A 20,031-nucleotide genomic window follows, 5' to 3' on the forward strand; every position below is an offset into this window, starting at 1 on the left:
GGCACATGTATGTTTTCCTTTAAAGCACTTGTTTACAAATACTAAACACAGAACAAAGCATGTAATGTCTTGATGTACTGTGTATGTTCATATGATAATAAAACGTCTCCCTTTGACTTCATGTGTAAATCTTGTTTGTACCAAATGTTAATATTTGGAATTTAAAAAAAAATCTTAAAAATAGACAATCACCACCAAGTATCCTAAGTCTGAGTGGGTCTTTTTTAAGAAAACAAACAAACAAAAAACCATCCAAACTATCCATATAGAAATTTATTACAGTCAGTAACAGGGTCAAAACTGTAAAAATATTAAAGTTTGTTCTCATGCAGTACACTAAACAACCTTAAACACTAATGATAATTTATCATCGCAATATATGATTAAAAATGGAACTTAATGGAAATATGTAAATATACTGACATATTGTCTTTTGTAGTTTGTGAAAGTGATGATTGTGTGGGGTAAGAGAGGTAAGAGCTTTAGCTTCAGCCTACACTCTTTTAGTTTACCTCACAGAATTCAGAGGCTCAGTTGTCTTTTCTATATTTTAAAATAAACAACTCTCCAAGCTACAGCGGTAAAATTGGGCAATTATGAATCCCCGTGTTGTGAGCTACTGTATTTATTTAGCAGTTAATTCATGTTTCAGCATCTTTACAGCCATTTTACCGTTGCTCCCTCGGCCTGCGTCCAGTCAGCAGTATCTGTGCTCAGATCGTGTGACAGAGTTGGAGTTCAGTGTTTGGTGTAGCGAGGAGGGACAGCATGGGAATGTGTATTTTTGCTGTTTTGAATCAGTTAACTATCAATCACACAAAGATCAGGTTACACTGACATGATATGCAGGATCTTCACTCCTGGTCACTGCTTTTCTTGCAGAACTGTTTTCTCCCAGTATTGTTTAACTTTCTCAAGGGTGTGTGTGTGTTTGTGTATGTGTGTATATTTGGGGGGAGGTATAAGGAAAGCTATAGTCTGCTATTGTTGTATAATAACTCTTACATTTATTTTTCATTAAATAATATGAAAAAAAGAGCAAATGTTGACATCTGAAATAATTTTATTCATAACAAAAACACAAAATAAAACAATGTACATCAAAAGGCAATTTTGTGCAATGACAGTTGCACCAACAAATCAACATAATAAATGTATAACATTACACAGCACAGAGACATAGTATGTACACAGAACAATCCGACTACAAGACTGTCAGTTCATCAGATGTAGACAATGCTGTAATTTAACTACACCTTTAAATGTGCTGTCTGGGCACTGTATGTGTGAGAATCACAGCGTGGAATGACCTGATGTCAGCAGATCAGATTTAGAATCTGTTAATAGTGAGTCAGATCTGATAGAGACTGGCTTTAGGTTGAATAAAAGCTGACTGAGGATCTGATAGAGAGGCTGACAACGGTTTCAGGGAGGGACACTTGTCGACTGCTGCTGCTGACTCAGCTGTTCCTGTGAGAATCAAAGCCTCCGTACTCTGCTGTCACACACTCTACAGATCTCAACCGTCTCTGTCAGCGCAAACATGCTGTGTGTGTGTGTGTGTGTGTGTGTGTATTGTCTTTCACATGAGAACCTCTCTAAAAACACAGGTAACAGACAGACAAGTATAACTTCCTGTCAAGAGTCTTTTCAAGCCAAACTTTTTCCCTGTCATATTGTCTTATCACACCTCTGTGCCCTCTCGATGATAGATGATTCCCGTTGAGCCCAGTGTGGGGTAGAAATGCCCATTGGAGCCAGTGTACTGGCTGAGAATGGGGCTAGTGTACCCTAAGGAAGAGTGGGTAGGTGATGAAGAGAGCACAGGGGGAGCTGGCACTTGAGGTACCCACTCTGGCCCCACTGAGTTGGGGGAGTAGTTAATAAAGCTTCCAGGCTGTGCAGGTCTGGGCCCATCTAAAGGAAGATTAATCTGCAGTGGCCGGCTTAACCCATCGCCTCCCACCTCGGTGGCTGACGCAGACGTCACACCAGACATTTCAGACAAGAAACTACTCAGACAAGGTGCAGGACCCGACGATGTAGGCGATGGGATCCTGTCAGGTGTGGGGGACATGCTAAGGGCAGGGTTTCCAGAATGTTTGGGGCTGCCTCTCTCACTGTCGCCTGATTCTGGAGCCCCTGAACTGCCGTCACCACCGGGGAGGGTGTCAGACTTTCTCTTTCTTTTGCGGCGGAAGTTTCCGTTGTCAAACATCTTTTCACAGTTTGGATCAAGCGTCCAGTAGTTGCCCTTTCCTGTGATATAAGAGGTGACAGTTGGTGAGATTCAGTTAGGATTAAAACAGCATGGAAACAACACCATTAGAATCCAACAGCAAATAGAAATAACTAAGATGATTAATTAAATAATTATCATTCTCTGTCACAGAGACAGACATATTAAAAAGTAGAAAAACAATGAGTTTACTTTGCTTTTATAATATTACCTGGATCATCCTCATCTCTTGGCACTTTTTTGAAGCAGTCGTTGAGTGACAGGTTGTGCCTGATCGAATTCTGCCAGCCTGCTTTACTCTTGTTGTAGAAGGGGAAGTTGTCAGCGACGTACTGGTAAATCTGACTCAACGTCAGTCTCTTGTCTGGCGCTCCGTGGATAGCCATGGCAATCAGAGCAGAGTAGGAGTAAGGGGGCCTAACCAGTTTCATCAGGTCTTCTTGTGAGGGCAGAGAGAACCAGCTCAGCTCCCCTCCTGGGCCTCCAGCTCCAGCTGGACCTAGGTAAGACCTCTGCATGCCATAGTGCTGAGGAACAAAGGGAGGGCCGGGATTGCCAGAGGGACCAGTCGTCGCCAAGTACGGTGGTGTGTTGATCCCAGAGCCGTTGAACCACAGGTAAGGGTTCGGGGAGGAGGTGGTGTAGTCGCTCAGATCGTAGGATGTCGGAGTGGTGCGCTGAGGACTCGGCAGTGAAGGAGGAGGGTAGTAACAGTCACTGTACATGCTGAGCTCAGGTGGCTCCTGTCCCAGACTGGGGAACTGTGGGCCACATCGAGGAGGAGACTGGCCCTGAGTCTCAAATGAAGACATTTCAAAATTTCCTCTCACCTTTCGGTGTCTCTCTCTTCTGAACTTCTTGACTGTCGATGCACTTTCTGTTGATACCAAACAAGTTTTGTGGCAATTCTGTCAGCCCCTGAAAGTCCTTGTTCAGTCCTTTGTTAGTAATAGAATGCAAGTCTTTTCCAAGTATTAGGCTACTCTTCACTACCCCTTTGTTGTCTGTTTGCCCTTGGTTTATGTCAAGATGTCACCTGTCACGCAGGCTTTATCTGTTTCCCTGGAAACACCCATTCTCTTTTGATTGGCTGTTTTTTCCAGGTGAGCTCCCCCCCACCCCCCCTTCCATGCTGTCATCTTATGCACAGGTTTTGTTCACCCTCAATCTAATAATTTTCCACTTGAGCTGAGTTCAGTTTATATTCAAATGATTATGATGCACATTTATTGAAATATACTTAGATTTGTTTGCTGTATTTAGATAAGGACATTTAAAATTACTTTTCCCTCTATCTTGTCAGCCTTGCTATAATGTACAGCTTAGTCATCATGAAAATTAATCATCCTCTCCTGCAGTGGACATCCTAATAGTTTAATATTATTCATGTGTTTACTTAATATTTACTATATCACAGATTGACATGTTTAGGCAGAAATTACAAATGTTTACTGGTTGCAACTTCTACACCACATATTTAAGGACTATCTTATCTTATCGTATTTAATGCGCGGATGTTTGTTGTATAAATATTTATATGTTAAAGTAAAACCCGGTTAAGAATGAAAATTATTAACACAGGAGAAGCCTTTTGACAAATAATTCCAGCAAAACAGTAACACGTATGCAGCAAAATGGGATAACATGTTGATAATATTTAGCCGACTCAATTTTCAATTCTAAACATATATAGGATGAGCTAGTCTTAAATGTTTTTATATATATATGCTAAACTTTTGTTTTCATTCTTATCAATACAGTGCTTCCTGTCTCTCGAAGCAGCATTTTTTAAACCTCAATTGCCGCGAGAACTCATTTTCCGAGGACAATTCTTTTACCGTAAGTTTGTCAACGTTTTTCTTTAATTATTATTTGATTAACAGCCCCATAAAACCGTAGTCTGCTTATTAAAACTGCGCCTACGCGTGGAAATGTTTAATGAGTTCAAACGTAGAGTTTGAACGATGCTCGCGTTCCCGAGCGTTGATAGTTAGCTACCAAACATTTAGCATGGCTGCTGTGTCACCTGTCATCAGGACTGTTAGCCTGTTAGCCTGTTAGCTTTAGCGTGGGTGCATCTGCGTGATAAACTGTCGGCTTGACACAGATGGCCGAGTTGTCTTCGCCTCCTGAGCGTCTTCAGGAAAACAAGGAGGACATGTTGGAGCTAAACAATGATTTAGAGAGCATGATTGAAAACGCTGAAAACATATCAGGTATGTACAACCGCATTCTCGCTAAACTTCATGTAGTGCTACAGTAATGATGGATTTTTATTTCCCTAGAGTGGCACGAAGTTCACATAAACCGCGTTATTGTGTCTTACTTGGGTGGAAATTATTTTTGATAATGACGTTTTATTTTTTATTTTTTTCTTAAGTGAATACATGCAACTTTATGTTGTTGGTTTAGATTTTGTGGTGTGTTTAACAACTTATCTGGGTCAAAAAACTAATTAATGGATCTAATTATAACAATTTATTAAGTTGAGTAAGTATTGTTTATAGATTCCGTATTGCTGCTCTTGGTGGCCACATGCAATTCATCTCATTTTAATGCAATGATTGTGCAATTTATGCATAAATGCACTTTTGCACATTTTATATGCCGTGTTTACACTGTACACACCATGCCCATGTTGTATAGTTTCAGTTCAAACTGGTTATATTGCATATACTGCTGTTTTCTTTTTTCTTGATTTTTCCTTTTAAATATTTTCTATATATTTTATATTTAAAATGTCCAATTATTGCCTTTACTTTTTTCATCTGTGTTGTTGTAACACTGTACATTTCCTCGTGTTGGCACTAAAATAAAGAGTTTTTTTAATCTTATCAATCTGTCGACCCGCAGTGCAGTTGACCTGGATGACATATGACATGGCGGTTCTGCGGACCAGTCCTGAGCTGGGAGTCCTTATGAAGACTTTGGAGGAAACCTGTGACAGATGCAGAGTGGCTGTGTATGGAGAACGTGACCAGGAGCCTGAGAGGGACGAACGTCCTTAAACTGCTGCTGCGACATGTTCTCACATGTGATGTTGTTTTCAGTTTCCCCTTCAAAGGAGTTGCACTGAGGAAAAGGAGGGAAGCTTGTTAAAGTAATATCACACTGAATTGTAATTGTATTGGGCTTCAAGTAAAAACTGTACTTGTTGTAGTCTCTTATTCCCAAGGAGAAATGAAGTATTTGGACTTTCCTTGTCTGTTTACTTAAAAAGGGATGTTTGGTTCCGTAGTGCAATCTGTATTCAGATTTGTAGCATATTGATTTGTTGTCTGTTGATGTTGGGTTTAGGCAACCTGTTTGTGTTAAAGTGATTTGATGCAATTACCATGTTAAATTAATAAATAAATAAAAAATTTGGAATGTGTTCTGTTTTTTTTTTCATTTAATAGACCTTTTTTTTTGCACTAATATCAGTTAATTTTATGTTTGACTTCAAGTTTAAATGGTATGCCTTTTGTTATAATTGAGTCATTTTATTATATATCTTGTTCTGCTGTGTTGTGGTTGCTTTACAGATGGAAAACCCAGAGAAGACCAGAGAGCAAGTCGCATCCACTGGTGACATGAATGTGGAAAACATCCTGAAAGGCCTGGACTACCTGACTAACTCTATGAACCAAGTAGCATGTATGTTATGTTTAACTTTACATCCCTGTCCACACCTCTAACACCTCCAAATTGTCAGTCAGATGACCCCGTTGATTTACAAATATGCAAATCGTATGATGTAACTGTTATCCCAGATCTGAAATGTGATAGCCAAAAATGAATTATTGTACACCCAACTGTTGCACAGCTTATCCTTTCTTGAAGATGTCAGTGGTGTAAAGATACATGATAGTACATGACATCTGTCAGATTGCACCCTCCTGATGGATAGATAGGAGTAACTGAAGGATTTAACACATGGGTTTTCGTCATGCTGTTTGATGTGAGGCGTAATGTTGAAACTTCCTTTTCTTTGCCATGGGGGATAGATGCGGGTGAAGTGGCAGTCAGCTTAATCGTTATATTGTGTGGTTTTAATTGCAACTGTGCACTTGCTTTAAACTTCGAGGCTGGACACATATCAAATGTTTTTTAATTCAACCTTTTTTTATGAAAAAATAAAAAAAACATTTACTGCAAAGCTTTATGCTGTGTCTCCTTATTGTTTACTGTATTGGGAGTAGTGTATAAGAAATTAAATGACTTGAAGGCATTTACAAACGTGTTTGTTCTCTGTCTGCAGTGCGAACCCAGCTGAAGCAGTGCGACCTGATCATTTGTATCGGCTGTCCTGACAAGCAGGCATTTTTGCGAGGCAGTGAAGCAGCGGCCCCCAGCTTGACCTTAGTCAGAGGCATGAAGAACGGAGGTAATGCTGTGTGTAAACACGGATTTCATCAAGTCATACACCATGCAAATGTGTTTTTTTATCTCTTTGTTTTATTTACTCAAACATGTACGTGAAGGCGCCATAAATGACATGACACTGACTTGTTGTGACATTTATTTGGATTTAAAAGTCTTCTAAACTAGAAATATGTGCAGTACCACAAATTAACATAGAGAAACACTAAAACAGACGCAAACACCCATGAGACCCAGTGCTGGTTGCTGGTTAGAGTCCCGCAGGGTGCAGCAGACAACATTGGCTCTGCGCTTCAGAGGTCTGGTCTGTGGCATCAATGAGCAGCAGTGGTGTGTGTGTGATAGCTAATCATCTCCTTCACCCTGGGGAGACTCTGCAACACAGCAGCACACACACACATACACAAAAATGACAGGGACCTAATGACGCATTGCAACACAAGTCAGCTTCAGACCCTCCCCAAGGTGCACAAGATGTGAACGAGGTCTTCTCTGAGGGAGCACACCAACATTTTCCTTCTCATTTTAACAGTTATTAGACACACCAGTGTCATTATTTTTAGTTTACCTTGGTTGTGTTGCCGTCAGTGCTAAGGGAATCATTGTCTCCTTTGTTATGGGCCCTAATGTTGTGCACTTCATCTGGGTGTAAGGATTGAGCTGTCTGTTTGAGCTCACCACAAATGCCCAATTCCAAAGACAAATCAGCACACACATCCCTGTGATGTTTCAATAGTACAGTTGTGGTTATGTATGTTTGTCATTCTCCTTCAGGAAATGGGCGAGAAATGTGAGACTTTGAAAGGTAGCACTTGACCTTGATGAACCCTCTGAGAGCGACTTCAGCTTGATGTCTGGTCACCGTTCCTTTGTGCCAGCTGCCATCCAAAACCTGGATACACCATAAATCATTCACAGTAAGGACACCCTTTCTCCTTATTGTCTTTTGGGTGAAAAAACACAATGTTTGTCTATTTTTAAAGTAACAAAAAAAAAACAAACAAAAAAAACATTACCCATGCCAGAGAATAAAATTTGTTGAAGTTCAAAAGCTCTGACAAAAGAGCTCCTATTGTTCTTTTTTTACAACATCCCCACCTGTTGTTTCTCATATGAAAATGCTTAAAAGGTGTGGTCACCTGTAACATCATGGGGGTCTTTACATACATTGTATAGAAACCATAGCTAACTTGAAATTCTTGAGGCTATCTCTGTCATTGGTCAGGATTACTCCATAACAATTATGAGATGTAAATATCTCAAGGAATAATTTAGAGGTCGGTCTGAAAGATATCCAGCACAATTATGTAAAGTGCAAATAGACATTAAAAGTTTTCTTTTGATCTGGACAATGATCCTGATTTTAGTGTCGGTGGATGTATTCTCTGCTGAAGCACTTCCTATTTCCCGCCTCTTTTAGTTCTGAGACTGTATTTTTCATCATAGTAGGTTGAGCTGACCCTCCAGGAAGTGGCATGAGTTCACATGTTCCGAGTGAAAAATTAAAAAAAAAAAAAAAAAAAACATATTTACATTCTGCAGTATAAAATGCTTGTTCTACTCCTTGATTGCTTTGACTACCTGTAAGACACATCTGTGGGTCTGGAGGTTCTTGGTTGTAGCCACTTGCTGGTCAGTGCATGATCCATGACAATGCTGCCCTCTTGTGGACATTATGTATGGTGTGGAATGCAAAGGCAGCAATTGAGGCATCGCATACTTGATTTTGGAAGATTTTTCAGGGATTGGCCACATTGTCCAGGCATCTTGCTCCTGTTGAGATGCAGATTGGTGTTCAATTGGAATCAAAACACCTCTGTAATATTAACAATTTCTGGTCTTAGGTTTTATGGAGTACTTAAGTGTAGTAAATACAAAACATAAGGGCACAATGGGGAAGGGTTCAATCCTGGTTGAAGTTGAATAAGTTTGAAATTATGAAAATCAGATCTTCATGTGACTGCATTTGTTTGTGTTAATCACCTTTTCTGTTACCTCTGCAAGGATGGAAACACTTGAAGGTCATTCTCAGTCATTTGCTGTAGAAGATTTTGCTATTTTGAGAAGTTTAGAAACAGTTTGTCAGCAAGGACAAACATTAGGGATAGACTCACCATAAACTGTGACACATTCAGAGTGGATATACTGTATAACACAGGATAGTTTAAGGTAAATGTCAGATTACCTCAACAAGACTAAAGATCGTAGATATAAAAAGTGTGATGTTTTATCTTTACTGGTCGCCTTTCCGTACTCTCACAAATCTCAACCTCAAAGTTAGACACAAATGCCTGTAAGCACACACACGTGTACTGTATGATGTGTCATTAGTGCACACACACTGCAGAGAAAGTCTCAGTAAACATAGAGCCTGCTGATTTCCTTTCACTTGCATTCAGATGCCAGCCATATGTCTGAAGCTGTGTGGGTTGTGCTTAATGTTTTTATTACATTCTGGTCTCTCATTTATCAACAGCAAAGCCATATGAAAGGCTGTGTTTGTCGGATCCTTTCCTCCAGCCACAGCCTGTCCCATGTTAGGACTCTTGGCATCTCACACCCAGGTGAGAGAGGTGGGAAAGGGGGATAAGGGGATGATCAATCACGCTCTGATCCCCCTAGACCCTCAGGCATGTCTGGGTGAATACATGAGTCCTCCTGGGGGGTCCTTGTAGGAGATCTCCCACCCTCCCACAGTTTCCCTCCTCTGTCCTGAAACATATGAAAGACACAATTCTGCCACTGTAGAGGTGGCATGAAATAGTAAATAATTGGAAAACAATTATTTTAATTATAAAGCAAGTAATCAGTGTAAAGTAATAATCTGAATGTCCATTGGTTGTTCCAAAACAAATTGACATTATCTGAGAGGGACGCAAACATTTTTATTACCTGTTTTTTTGGAAAAGATGCTGTTTTTTTTAGCTTGTATGGACGGAAACATGTGGTCATCTTGCTTGCATTGAATGGAACCAATAATGTTACCCAGTGAGAGCAGAGATAAGGGGCAGAGCAGTGAGGGCCTCCAGTAGAGCAAAACCTTCATTAACACACAGCAGGGCGTCATGGGAAATACAGGACATCTCCACAAGCAAACAGACAAATGGGGAATGATGAGACGGAGTGTTTTGGTCTGTGGAAGTGTGACCTGTTCCTTCTTAATCAGGATTTTTTTTTCCACTTGGTGTTTAGTGTTATTGTTTTATTGACAGTTTCTAGCAAAAATCTCCTTAATATATCCTTATAATAATAAAAGTCCATTCACCCATAAACTCTTGATTTACTGAATGTGGACTTAATTGTGTTTCAAATGTGGTCCTCATCATTTCTTATATCATTTCTTGAATGGAGTGAAATCAATCTTTTGTAGTAGTAGACCTGCAAGCTGGATTATGATCAGGGTCCAAACCAATGCAGTTTCTGGTCCCATGGCTCATTGAGGTCATGCATGTTGGACCTTTAGGTCCTCTGGTGTGTGTGTGTGTGTGTAATTGTGTCATCCAAATATAATAAAAATTATCTTTTTAAGATATTTTGGGGCTTTATAACCTTTATTTGATGGTGAAAGGGGGCAAAAAAGAGACGGAGAACCCTGACCCAAGACACACACCGTTTTTTGGCCCACAGGGTGTCAGCTCTACCAAGTCTGGCCCCCACAAAATTATAAATTCAATCCTTGAAAGTTGTTTAAGTTAACTTCTGATATTTTGTTGGTGTTTTTCTTTATATCGTTTGTAAATCTAGCTCCAGTCTGGCTTTCAACTCATAACTAATATAACTAAAAGTGTTATCACAATAACAATGTGACAAATCTGTCAATATAAATATTTACTAAGTTAAATGTCAGATAATTAAATAATGACCTTTAATTCTGAGTGAAAATGCAAAAAAAACGTAGTCATGGTCCTAAACATATTTATGGGCAGAAATATATGTCAGATGTTATATCAGTGTGTTTGCATTGTTCTCCTATAAAGAAAATGATAACTAAATAACCCCACTTTGCCTGGCTTCTTGTTAGTTTTCGGATTAATTTTAAAGTTTTACTTTTGGCTTTTAAAGCTCTTAATGGACTGACATAATCTTACCTCACTGAGACCTTTCATCCTTGTACCCCAATGCAAGCTCTGAGGTCAACTCACTGGTTGCTTTACTTTTAGAGGTGCCTAAGACCCAACTGAAAACTCTCTAGCTGCCCCCAAACTATGGCATAGAAAGACTTACCCATTGAACTTAAATTTGCCCCGAATAATGATTAATTGAAATCACTTTTAAAGACCCACCTCTTCTCCATGGCCTGCGCTTAAGAATATTGTCCCGCAATGTATCTAATTGTTATTTTTGTAATAAATACATTTACTATTTTACAGTTTGTTTTTATTGTGTTTGTTTTATGATTTGTGCCTTGTTGTGGTCAGTCCTGGTTGTTTATAAATGTGCTTTAGAAATAAAGCTGACTTGACTTTGAGTTGTTAGCATTGGTTAGCAGCCTCGACTAAAACCACATTTGGATGAAAATGTTTTGGGGTATGTGGCCCAAGGAATAAATGATGAGATTTTGGAGGTGATCTGGTTTCTGGATTGTTTTTAAAACAACGGTTAAACTTGTGAGACAGGAGAATATACCGACATGTTGGGAAAGTGAGAGGCCCGGGCTTTCTCTAGTGTATGTTGGTGATTTGTTGTTGCCTCAGTTCTTCGCCATCAGGTAACGTCAGTTGATCTGACATTTCTCAGTCAAACTGGTTGTGTATTGCTTCTACTGCTCTGAAAAGAGTGTGTAACAGTCATGTAACCAGCACCCCCCCCCCCCCTCCCCCAGGGCATTGGACCCCCTGATGAAGGCAATATCCATGCCATCACTCATGATGCTGAGTCTGTGACAGATTTATGACACGTCCAGCTGAGGGGCAGATTTTTGCAGATACAGGGGGTAGAGGCAGGAAGGAGGCAAATGAATGACTCCTTAAGACACAGATAGGCCAGTGGGCGGAGACGAGGCTCCTCTCAGACCTAATTACTTGCAAATTATAAGATTATAAATTAACTTTGCGTTCGCGAGTCACGCTTCTTCTTTCTTTTTTTTCTCTGGATGGATTCACAGTCTTACAACTGGACCTCGGTCAGTGTGAGAACCTGTAAATGGAAGTCAAATTTCTCTCTTTGACAGTGAGTCAACATGTCTCCCCCCCCCCCCAAGCTTTGATGTATTGTGATACATTTGCGTTGCCTGTGGGATGTGACAAAGGCCAGGATAGGCAGGATTATCAGGCCAAATACCCTCTAACTTGTAGAAGTGGAAATACTTCTTCCTAATTTGTCTTTCAAAGCCTTGCTGCTCTTTGAATGAAATCAATACACGTTGACATCAAAGTGGTAGTGGATCAACACCTTGGTTAGGTGTGGAATGCACCATGTTATCCATGTAATCCGCTGTTAGTGTATTCACTTCATTCTTATTCTAACAGACAAGTTGTGTTGACCTGGGATTTATTAAAGTCCATGTGTTTAGCATTTAGTCAGGTCTATTGGCAGAAATTAAATATGCTAGCCATAAGTGTGTCTGGATTAGCCTTAGGGCAGCAACGATTATTCGATTACTTAATCTGCAACCATTTGAGCTGTGTTTCTTTTAATAATTAAACTGGCTCTCTGATTTTTCAGCTTCTAAAGTGTGAATATTTTCTTGAATATTACTAAACTAAACTTAGGAGACATGATCACGATTTTATGGACAAAACAACTAATTGATCCAACTAGTTATTTTAATGTGTACGGAGTCCCAGACATGACATGGGGAATAAAAAACTCTGATTCGTGGCCAAAAAATACTTATTTGTTCCCACAAAATAGGTAAAACGTGTGCTGCAATACTAATTTGTGGCGATCTGTCCAGGGTGTAGCCTGCTTATCGCCCTGTCAGCACAGCGCCCCTCACGACCCTCATGTGGAGTATATAGCGGTATGAAATGGATGGATGGACATAATACCTATTAATAGCGGTATGAAATGGATGGATGGACATAATACCTATTAAGTGGGAAGGCATTAGTATTTTGTGGCCTCGAATCAAAGTTTTTTTTCCCAATGTCATGCAGCTCCGTTAATGTGAAAATAATCGTTAGATGCAGCCCTAATAAGTGTATAATTCTGTATAAAACTGCCTTTTATATGTACTTAAGGCAAGGGACTTGCTTTTTGGAGGCTGCCATCTTATGCTGCATGCGTCTACAGCAGAGAATGCATTTTGAAGCAGAAACTTATTGCACAAGTGAAGAATAACATCTTCTCTGGCATGCAAAGGTGGAAAGGGAGGGATGAGCATTTGTTTAATAATTAGATGTCACTAATTCTTACACACTTGACATGTAAGTTATATAATTCTGTTGAGTGAATGAAGACATGGCATTGTTTTTAATTATTCTTTATTTATTTTGATCATAAATAGAAAGTCAAGTCTTTATACAAGTACAAATGAGAAAAACACACGATTGGAAAGTGCAAACAGACGTTTAACAAGACATAAAACAGATTCATTTAACTTATGTTTTTGATTATTTGGGTCCCCGGTGCCTCCATCTAAAGCCATGTCCCTCTCCGGCTTCCCTTCGGGCACACACATGTTTGACGATCACCTGGGAGCAGTTGTCACAGTTCACCTTGCAGCACCAGTGGAACTTGCAGTTGCAGCTGCTCACCACCTCTGTGCGCCTCTCCTCCACCCTCAGGCCGCATTCGTGGCACAGCCTGCGGCAGCTCCTCCTCTCCCAATGGGTCAGACCCTCACCGTGCTGCACACACTCGCGGCCCTCGGTGCCGTACAGGCCCAGGCTGACGTTCCTCCTGCAGTAGTCCGGAGAGTCCTCCAGGTAGAGGAGCTCAGTTTTGGCAATGCTGCCGAATGCGTCCATGATGACACTGCGGCCGTCTGCGCTGTTGCCCGCTCTCATGCGCTTTTTGTCGATGTCCAGCTTTTGGGCATTGTGGTGTTTGATCTTCAAGTAGTTGCCAATCTCTCTGAAATCTGACAACTGCATCCAGCAGGTTTGGACACTGCAGCTCTCAGACATACCATGGCATCTGCAGATTCGCTTCATTGTTGCCTTCACAGCCTGTTGGAAATCAGGAGGAAACAATTTAATTACAGCAAATGATCTTTGAAAATCTTTGCCTAAATTTGCCTAATTCTCACATGAGTTATTGCATTAGTAAGAAGGCTCTCAAATCATTAGATTGTGGTCTTCTTCAAAAAAAATTATTATTAAAATTATGTTCCCATTTAGAGGAAAATAGACTAAATAGATATGTGCTGACAGCACATATAAGTTAATTTCAGTGTGATTGATGGCTGCTTTTGTCCAGTAAGTGCCTGGTTGCAGGTGACGTCATGTCATGTTAGTCAAACCATAAAACTTCTAAAAGGAGCATATCACCTCCAGCCAGAAAACGTATTTCCTTTTTTATATACAGCCCATGTCAACGGCTTAAAAAACTCTGCACCGTGACTGTGCAAAAGTGACTGTGAATATATTACCCACCAACCGTCCGGCCTCATTGTTGTGTAAGTTGACTGCAGCCCTTGAGTCCTGACCAGTCTCTTGCGCGTCCACGTACTGTCTGGAAATCCTCTCCCCGAAATCCACGTTATCACTGCAGCCACCCCACAACCAGCCACGACCACCTGCCACACACAAAACACCACTGCAAATCAAATCACCAACTTCAACACTATAAAAGAAAATACCATGTTTTTTAAAAAAGGTTTTATGTCCTATGTCATTTTTACCTATTTTGCCGTTCTTGGACACATCACAGCCACAGTTGTCCAGGTCTCCCAGACTACAGTTCCTGGTCAGAGTGTACATGACCCCTGCTGCACTGATGGCGTGGACAAAGGAAGTCTCTCTTGTGGCTGTGGATGTGCAATTGTGTTTATTTATTGATGAAGGTCAACAGAAATACATTTCAATGTTTGAATAATTTGGTGAAATTCATGCAATTAATGTGATGATTTTAAAAAAGTATCACTTTCAGCTTTGTATTTCTTTTCAAACCTGCGCTGAGTTTCTGCATCATCAATATATAAGTTATTGGGGACATTTTTGTCAAATTTTGTGATCGTTGGCATTTTGGATTGGAATAGTGTGACTGAAAGTTTGTCTTATATATGACCAAGCTGTCAACGAGTTTAAATCAGTGTAATACTCAAGCATGTCTTGAATACACTGGTGGTGGTGAATAGACCTTTTTCACAGTGTAAGAGTAGGTCACACTAAATACTTATGTTTTAAAACTGCGTATGCGTTTCCTGTATTTTCTGGATGTGTTTTTAATTAAGGGTTTGAGAAATAATTATACTGTATGGTCATCATAGCTTTGTTCAAATGACAAAATCTAATGGTGGCCAGAGACTTTTGCATATGTTAAGGGACATAGGTCTTACTGTACCCATATACAAACAGTTTTAGGTTTTACACAATTCATGCATTTATCAACAACTAAGGTGCATTTTGCTCATAAATTTTATATTTTATTCTGTCAGTTCAATTTATTAATGAACATTAAAGTACAGTAGTCTCGGAGAAAAGAGGCTTTGTACCAGATTTGACCACTAGACCGTTTCCATCTGTAGGTGACCAGATAATAAAATACAGAAGACTTTTTAAACGTGTTTAAATATAACTTTTGTGTCTGCACCTACCGCGTCTTAGCCCTTTGAGCTGAGTGGCGCTGTCAGGACAGTTCCATTTGTCCCACGCAAACTGTTGTTTGCACTCCTCAATCCCACTGTGCGCGCCCACCTGCACGCTCCTCGCATAAGTGAGATAGGCCTGCGGGAGAGGTAGTGACAGTTATTCACTTTAATGTTACTTTTCCCCCCTCTCGAACGCATTTTGAATTCTTATTAGACTCAGTAAAAACAATCCAGCTTTTCTTTTTACCTTAGGTCCCGTCATTAGAAAGTTACTGGCCACCCTTAGGAGAAGAGAGAGCAGACATAATCAGATACCTTTTAACTTTACGCATGCATGGAAAGGTGGAAATACCGTAATTGTTTCTTACCAAGCATGTCCCGGACACGTTTTGTGTAAAAGAGGCAGCAGGAGCCAAAATATGAACTGCACCATTTCCATCTGCTAAAGCTCAAAACGTGGAGAGATCTGCTTACTTTGACCCTGTCTGCTCTAACTTTCTCTGTTAAATGAATGAAGAACAAATAGGACTCCCGTGCTTTGTCCCTCAAGGTCCGAGAAAGCTGATTGGGTGACAGGTTCAGGAAACGCCTTATGCGCACTTCAAAGGCTGCCACCACAGGTCACGGTTTATTTTCTTCCCCTATGACACCAGCCACCAATATACAAACCATCAACAGATTCACTGACGAACCAGACGGGAGTCATGAATGTTATTAAAATATTTATTAACATTTTCAATTTGTACAAATAAAATTAGACAAACACAACAAAACCAAGTACACAAAGGGAAAGTTTGGTTCTCATCCTGCATATAAACAATCAGGATGAACTCATTTAGATAAAGTGCATTATAAAATCTTCAATTACCATGACAGCTAAGAAAACTGTGTCCATAAATGAAAAGTAATGAGCAGAATTGGCTGCATAGTCTTTGCAACAGATGAGGATCAGTGCCGGCGCCCACGGTGCCTGCGCTTGGCTTTATTGTGCTGTGTCCTCCCGCTCTCTTTGCGCGCACAGTAATATTTGGTGACAATCTGCGTGCATTTGTCGCACCTCACTGTGCAGCACCAGTGGAACTTGCAGTTGCAGCTGCTGACCACCGCGATGCGCTTCTCCACCACTCTGAGGCCGCACTCGTAGCACAGCCTGCGGCAGCTCTTCCTCTCCCACTGGGACATGTTCTTGTTCCCCTTCAGACACTCCCGTCCCTCGGTGCCCTGGAATCCCATGCTCTGGTTCTTGAGGCAGTAGTCCGGGGAATCCTCCAGGTAGATGAGCTCCGTCCGTGGGATGCCACGAAACGCGTGTGCAATGCTTCCCCTGTTGTCTGCGCTGTTCCCAGCTCTCGCGGGCTTCTTGTCCATCTCCAGCTTCTTTGCTTGTTCGTGCTTCTTCTTCAGATAGTTTCCAACCTCCCTGAAATCTGCCAGCTGCATCCAGCAGGTTTGGATGCTGCAGCTCCCAGACACTCCGTGACACTTGCAGGCTTTCCTCATGGTGCCTTTCACTGCCTGCCAGGAGAGTGGAAGAAGTTTAGAATGACAGAATGTTTGTTTTTTTTAACTCCAGAATGTCACTACCCGTCATTTTGGGTTATTATGACATGCCTTCATTTGAAAACATAGTCATAATAACTCTATAACCACAGCTTACCAGTCTGCCTGCCTCGTTGTTGTGCAGGTTGACTGCTGCGCGCGAATCATGTCCACCTTCTAACGCGTCCACAAACTGCTTGGAGATCTTCTCTCCAAACGCCACATTATCACTGCAGCCTCCCCAAATCCACCCTCTGCCACCTGGAGATGAGGAATACGCATTATTATTCAGTTCAAAAACAATAAATAAAAAATAGTTACACTATTTAGACAAAATATATGTATCAAAAATGTACCTGTTTGTCCAATTCTGGAGTCATCGCAGCCGCAGTTCTCGAAGTCCCCCATACTGCAGTTCTTGGTGAGCGTGTACATGACTCCGGCTGCGCTGATAGCGTGGACAAAAGACGTTTCCCTTGTGGCTGCAGTGGGTGATAAAGAAAACGGACCATGATGTTGCTGTCAAATTATATTTGGCACAATCGTTGAGTAATAGCTGCAGATACTTTGCGTAAAAGGCGCGTGTATGATGCGTTAAGATATCCTAGAACACTAATACTGTAGTAGTTGTCAGCACACTGATTTTTTTTTTTTTTTCAGATGTGGTTCCACTCAAAGAATATCTCCGGTGTTTTGTCTCCTCTCCACGGAGGTCAGACTCCAGAGCAGCTGCAGAACTAAATGATAACCTTCAAGCTGACTCATCCCCGCATAATCCCGCAGCAGCATATGATACAAATATGCGGATAAGAAAGTGCATTACCACTTCGAAGGCCGTTGTGCGTGGATAATTGGAGCGTGCTCTCTGGACAGTTCCATCTCTCCCACGCAAACTGGTGTTTACACTCCTGAATCCCACTCTGTGCGCCCACTTGCACACTGCTGGCATAGGTCAGAAAAGCCTTGGGAGAAAAAGAAAATGATTTTGTTAGTTTGTTGTTGCATTTTTATACATCTTATCTTTTTTATAAATCTTACGCATAGAGTTGCTCAAATATGGAATACTTATTTACCTTAGGTCCAGTCATGAGGAAGTTATTCACGGTCCTGCAGAAAGAGAACAAGAATGTCATGTTAATTCCATGTCATGCTATCAGCAAAAGTAACAATACACTGTGTTTTAAATCAATTCGTCCAAATTTAAGCGACATACCAAGCCATCGCAAACTGAAAGTGACAGCACACGGATAGAGCCAAAGCTGTGAGGAGGTTTAATGGTCCCATTGCGGCTGTATTTCCAAGCGGAGGGCCTGCGTGTTCCTCTCCCAGATGTAGAGGACCAAGAGGGAAGAAGGCGACTGAGGATGCAGCCGGACCCCACGCTGATGATATTTATATTGCCATTGCCCCTTTGATTGACAGATTTGTCCTGCAGGTAACGTTTCACTGTGAAAAAAAGTGTCAACGACGACGCTGATTGCCGCTGTCGACGCATAAGTGCACTTCAAAGAAATGACGCAGACCATTAAACAGTGCCTCATCCATTCACCTGTTCGTTCCCAGGCTCTAATCCTGAGACGCTTTTCACGAGGTTATATTATAGGAAGCTGCATCTCATATCATACAGCCATTAAGTTCCAGATTTATTAAAGTGACACAAGGAGTCACAGATAAACACATTATATTATAATGCAGTTGTATTGTTTTTGTTTGAGGATGTAAAGTGAGTTGCAGTGTCTGAAAAATGTGTTTTCTTATTTAAAACATTAGTGACAAATTATATACATATATGTGTGTGTGTGTGTGTGTGTGTGTGTGTGTGTATGAAGGAAATGCTGCAGTGACTGCTGCGGTAAGGGCTTCACGTGTAGTTGGAGCCGTTTGGGAAATGGCACCAGTGTCCCAGGGGGAGAGACGGTGACTACAAAGCCATAAAGTCTTTCAGGCCGTGGCGGTATATAGTCATGTAAATATTGCCTCACACATCGGCGACATTGGCATCGTTGTGATAATAGGATAATAGATGTTTCCCTGAGACACAACTTGGTGTGAAAACAGTCTGGAATTTACAGGAGCATAAACACATAAGCGCTTTAATGTTGCAGCCATTAAACACTAAGTTAGTTCGTTGGTAAATGTCGACTGTAAAATCTTGGTGTAGTTCAACAAGCTGGATTAAAATGCAAACAAACTCCTGATAATCCAGAGTTGCTGATCATTCTCTATAATCACTGCCATCATCAACACCCATGCCAGTTTCTGTCATTTCATGCCCACACTGTGATTCGATGGGAGAGAAGTGGCCGAGTCAGTTGATTACTATTACACATAATTTTAAATTAAACTGCTTAACACTTGTCAAATCCCCATTTATCCACTCAAAATCCCTGAATGCGCATCGATCCACTCAGCGCCGTGGACAATAGTCGGACTGCTGCATGGGCGAGGTCCGTGAATGGGCGGAGGTGTAGGTGAGGATAATCCCCACTAATTAGATATCACCCACATTCAATGCGGCAATAAGACAGAAACCTAGAGCCCCTTATCACCTTTCCGAGAAATAATACAGAGCAATTAAAAAAAAATCAATCTGAGCCATTTAATAATAAATAATAACACTCTTTGTCTTAATAACACTCAAACAATGGCGCTGTCTGCGACTGGGCGTGTTTTTACACCACATTAGATCGAAACTCTCTCCAGGACAAATCACGTGGGCTGTTAACTGACATTTAATTACACATTTATTCATTTAAACAAACGTAACAGATTGTTGTCTCATGTGTTGCAGAAAACTGTATATACATCCACTGTGTGCATGTTACAATAACGTCGCGTTTTAAAATGCAACTTAATTAAATTGTTGTTGCAGACATCTCCGACACATTGCACGCTAAATGAGTGATTTGCGGCAGCGCAAAGTGATAGAAATCGAGCAATAAAGGCGCGGGAGGTGACAGCTTCCACAGGCTGAGGGGAGGGTGACAGGACTGCAGACGCCAGTCAGCAACACCAACAATGACACCGGGCCATAAATTACCATTTTAGTGCTTTATTATTATTGAATTAAACAAACAAAGCAACAACAACAAAATTAACCACATAATGAATTATGGCATACATGTAGATGGATCACGCAAAATAGTAAACGAAAAAAACAATAATTAGGTCAAATATACATTTTATCATAGATTCT

At 40.9% G+C, this 20,031-nt stretch overlaps 3 protein-coding genes across 3 annotated transcripts; all 3 read right to left on the reverse strand.

The window, feature by feature from the left end:
* Nucleotides 1-1,045: 1,045 nt before the first annotated feature.
* On the reverse strand, nt 1,046-3,247 carry foxi3b (forkhead box I3b). The gene is made up of 2 exons (XM_058649923.1): nt 2,451-3,247; nt 1,046-2,259 (listed from the first exon to the last, which is right to left on the reverse strand). Exons 1-2 carry the CDS (start codon nt 3,049-3,051, stop codon nt 1,685-1,687), a joined length of 1,176 nt encoding a protein of 391 aa, XP_058505906.1. The 5' UTR covers nt 3,052-3,247; the 3' UTR covers nt 1,046-1,684.
* Nucleotides 3,248-13,009: 9,762 nt separating this feature from the next.
* On the reverse strand, nt 13,010-15,812 carry LOC131472721 (protein Wnt-8-like). Its single transcript, XM_058650146.1, has 6 exons — nt 15,665-15,812; nt 15,544-15,577; nt 15,303-15,432; nt 14,388-14,513; nt 14,140-14,282; nt 13,010-13,713 (listed from the first exon to the last, which is right to left on the reverse strand). The coding sequence occupies exons 1-6, from the start codon at nt 15,733-15,735 to the stop codon at nt 13,156-13,158; spliced, it is 1,062 nt and encodes a 353-aa protein (XP_058506129.1). The 5' UTR covers nt 15,736-15,812; the 3' UTR covers nt 13,010-13,155.
* A 193-nt stretch (nt 15,813-16,005) lies between these two features.
* LOC131472718 (protein Wnt-8a-like) lies at nt 16,006-18,258 on the reverse strand. The gene is made up of 6 exons (XM_058650141.1): nt 18,049-18,258; nt 17,909-17,942; nt 17,659-17,797; nt 17,192-17,317; nt 16,954-17,096; nt 16,006-16,811 (listed from the first exon to the last, which is right to left on the reverse strand). The coding sequence occupies exons 1-6, from the start codon at nt 18,117-18,119 to the stop codon at nt 16,245-16,247; spliced, it is 1,080 nt and encodes a 359-aa protein (XP_058506124.1). The 5' UTR covers nt 18,120-18,258; the 3' UTR covers nt 16,006-16,244.
* Between the last annotated feature and the right edge of the window lie 1,773 nt (nt 18,259-20,031).

Source organism: Solea solea, chromosome 14 (genome assembly GCF_958295425.1).
Source record: "Solea solea chromosome 14, fSolSol10.1, whole genome shotgun sequence".
In the NCBI taxonomy this organism is placed as follows: Eukaryota; Metazoa; Chordata; class Actinopteri; order Pleuronectiformes; family Soleidae; genus Solea; species Solea solea.

What these genes read in the sequence shown, in the direction of transcription:
- LOC131472718 (XM_058650141.1), bottom strand. Translation starts at nt 18,119, where the DNA reads ATGGGACCATTAAACCTCCTCACAGCTTTGGCTCTATCCGTGTGCTGT. An exon ending in TTTCAGTTTGCGATGGCTTG is followed by an intron (nt 17,943 to 18,048) that starts GTATGTCGCTTA and finishes CTCTTTCTGCAG; the next exon opens with GACCGTGAATAACTTCCTCA. An exon ending in ACAACGAGGCAGGCAGACTG is followed by an intron (nt 16,812 to 16,953) that starts GTAAGCTGTGGT and finishes CTCTCCTGGCAG; the next exon opens with GCAGTGAAAGGCACCATGAG.
- foxi3b (XM_058649923.1), bottom strand. Translation starts at nt 3,051, where the DNA reads ATGTCTTCATTTGAGACTCAGGGCCAGTCTCCTCCTCGATGTGGCCCA. An exon ending in AAGAGATGAGGATGATCCAG is followed by an intron (nt 2,260 to 2,450) that starts GTAATATTATAA and finishes CTTATATCACAG; the next exon opens with GAAAGGGCAACTACTGGACG.
- LOC131472721 (XM_058650146.1), bottom strand. Translation starts at nt 15,735, where the DNA reads ATGGAAATGGTGCAGTTCATATTTTGGCTCCTGCTGCCTCTTTTACAC. An exon ending in GTCCAAGAACGGCAAAATAG is followed by an intron (nt 14,283 to 14,387) that starts GTAAAAATGACA and finishes TGTGTGTGGCAG; the next exon opens with GTGGTCGTGGCTGGTTGTGG. An exon ending in ACAATGAGGCCGGACGGTTG is followed by an intron (nt 13,714 to 14,139) that starts GTGGGTAATATA and finishes GATTTCCAACAG; the next exon opens with GCTGTGAAGGCAACAATGAA.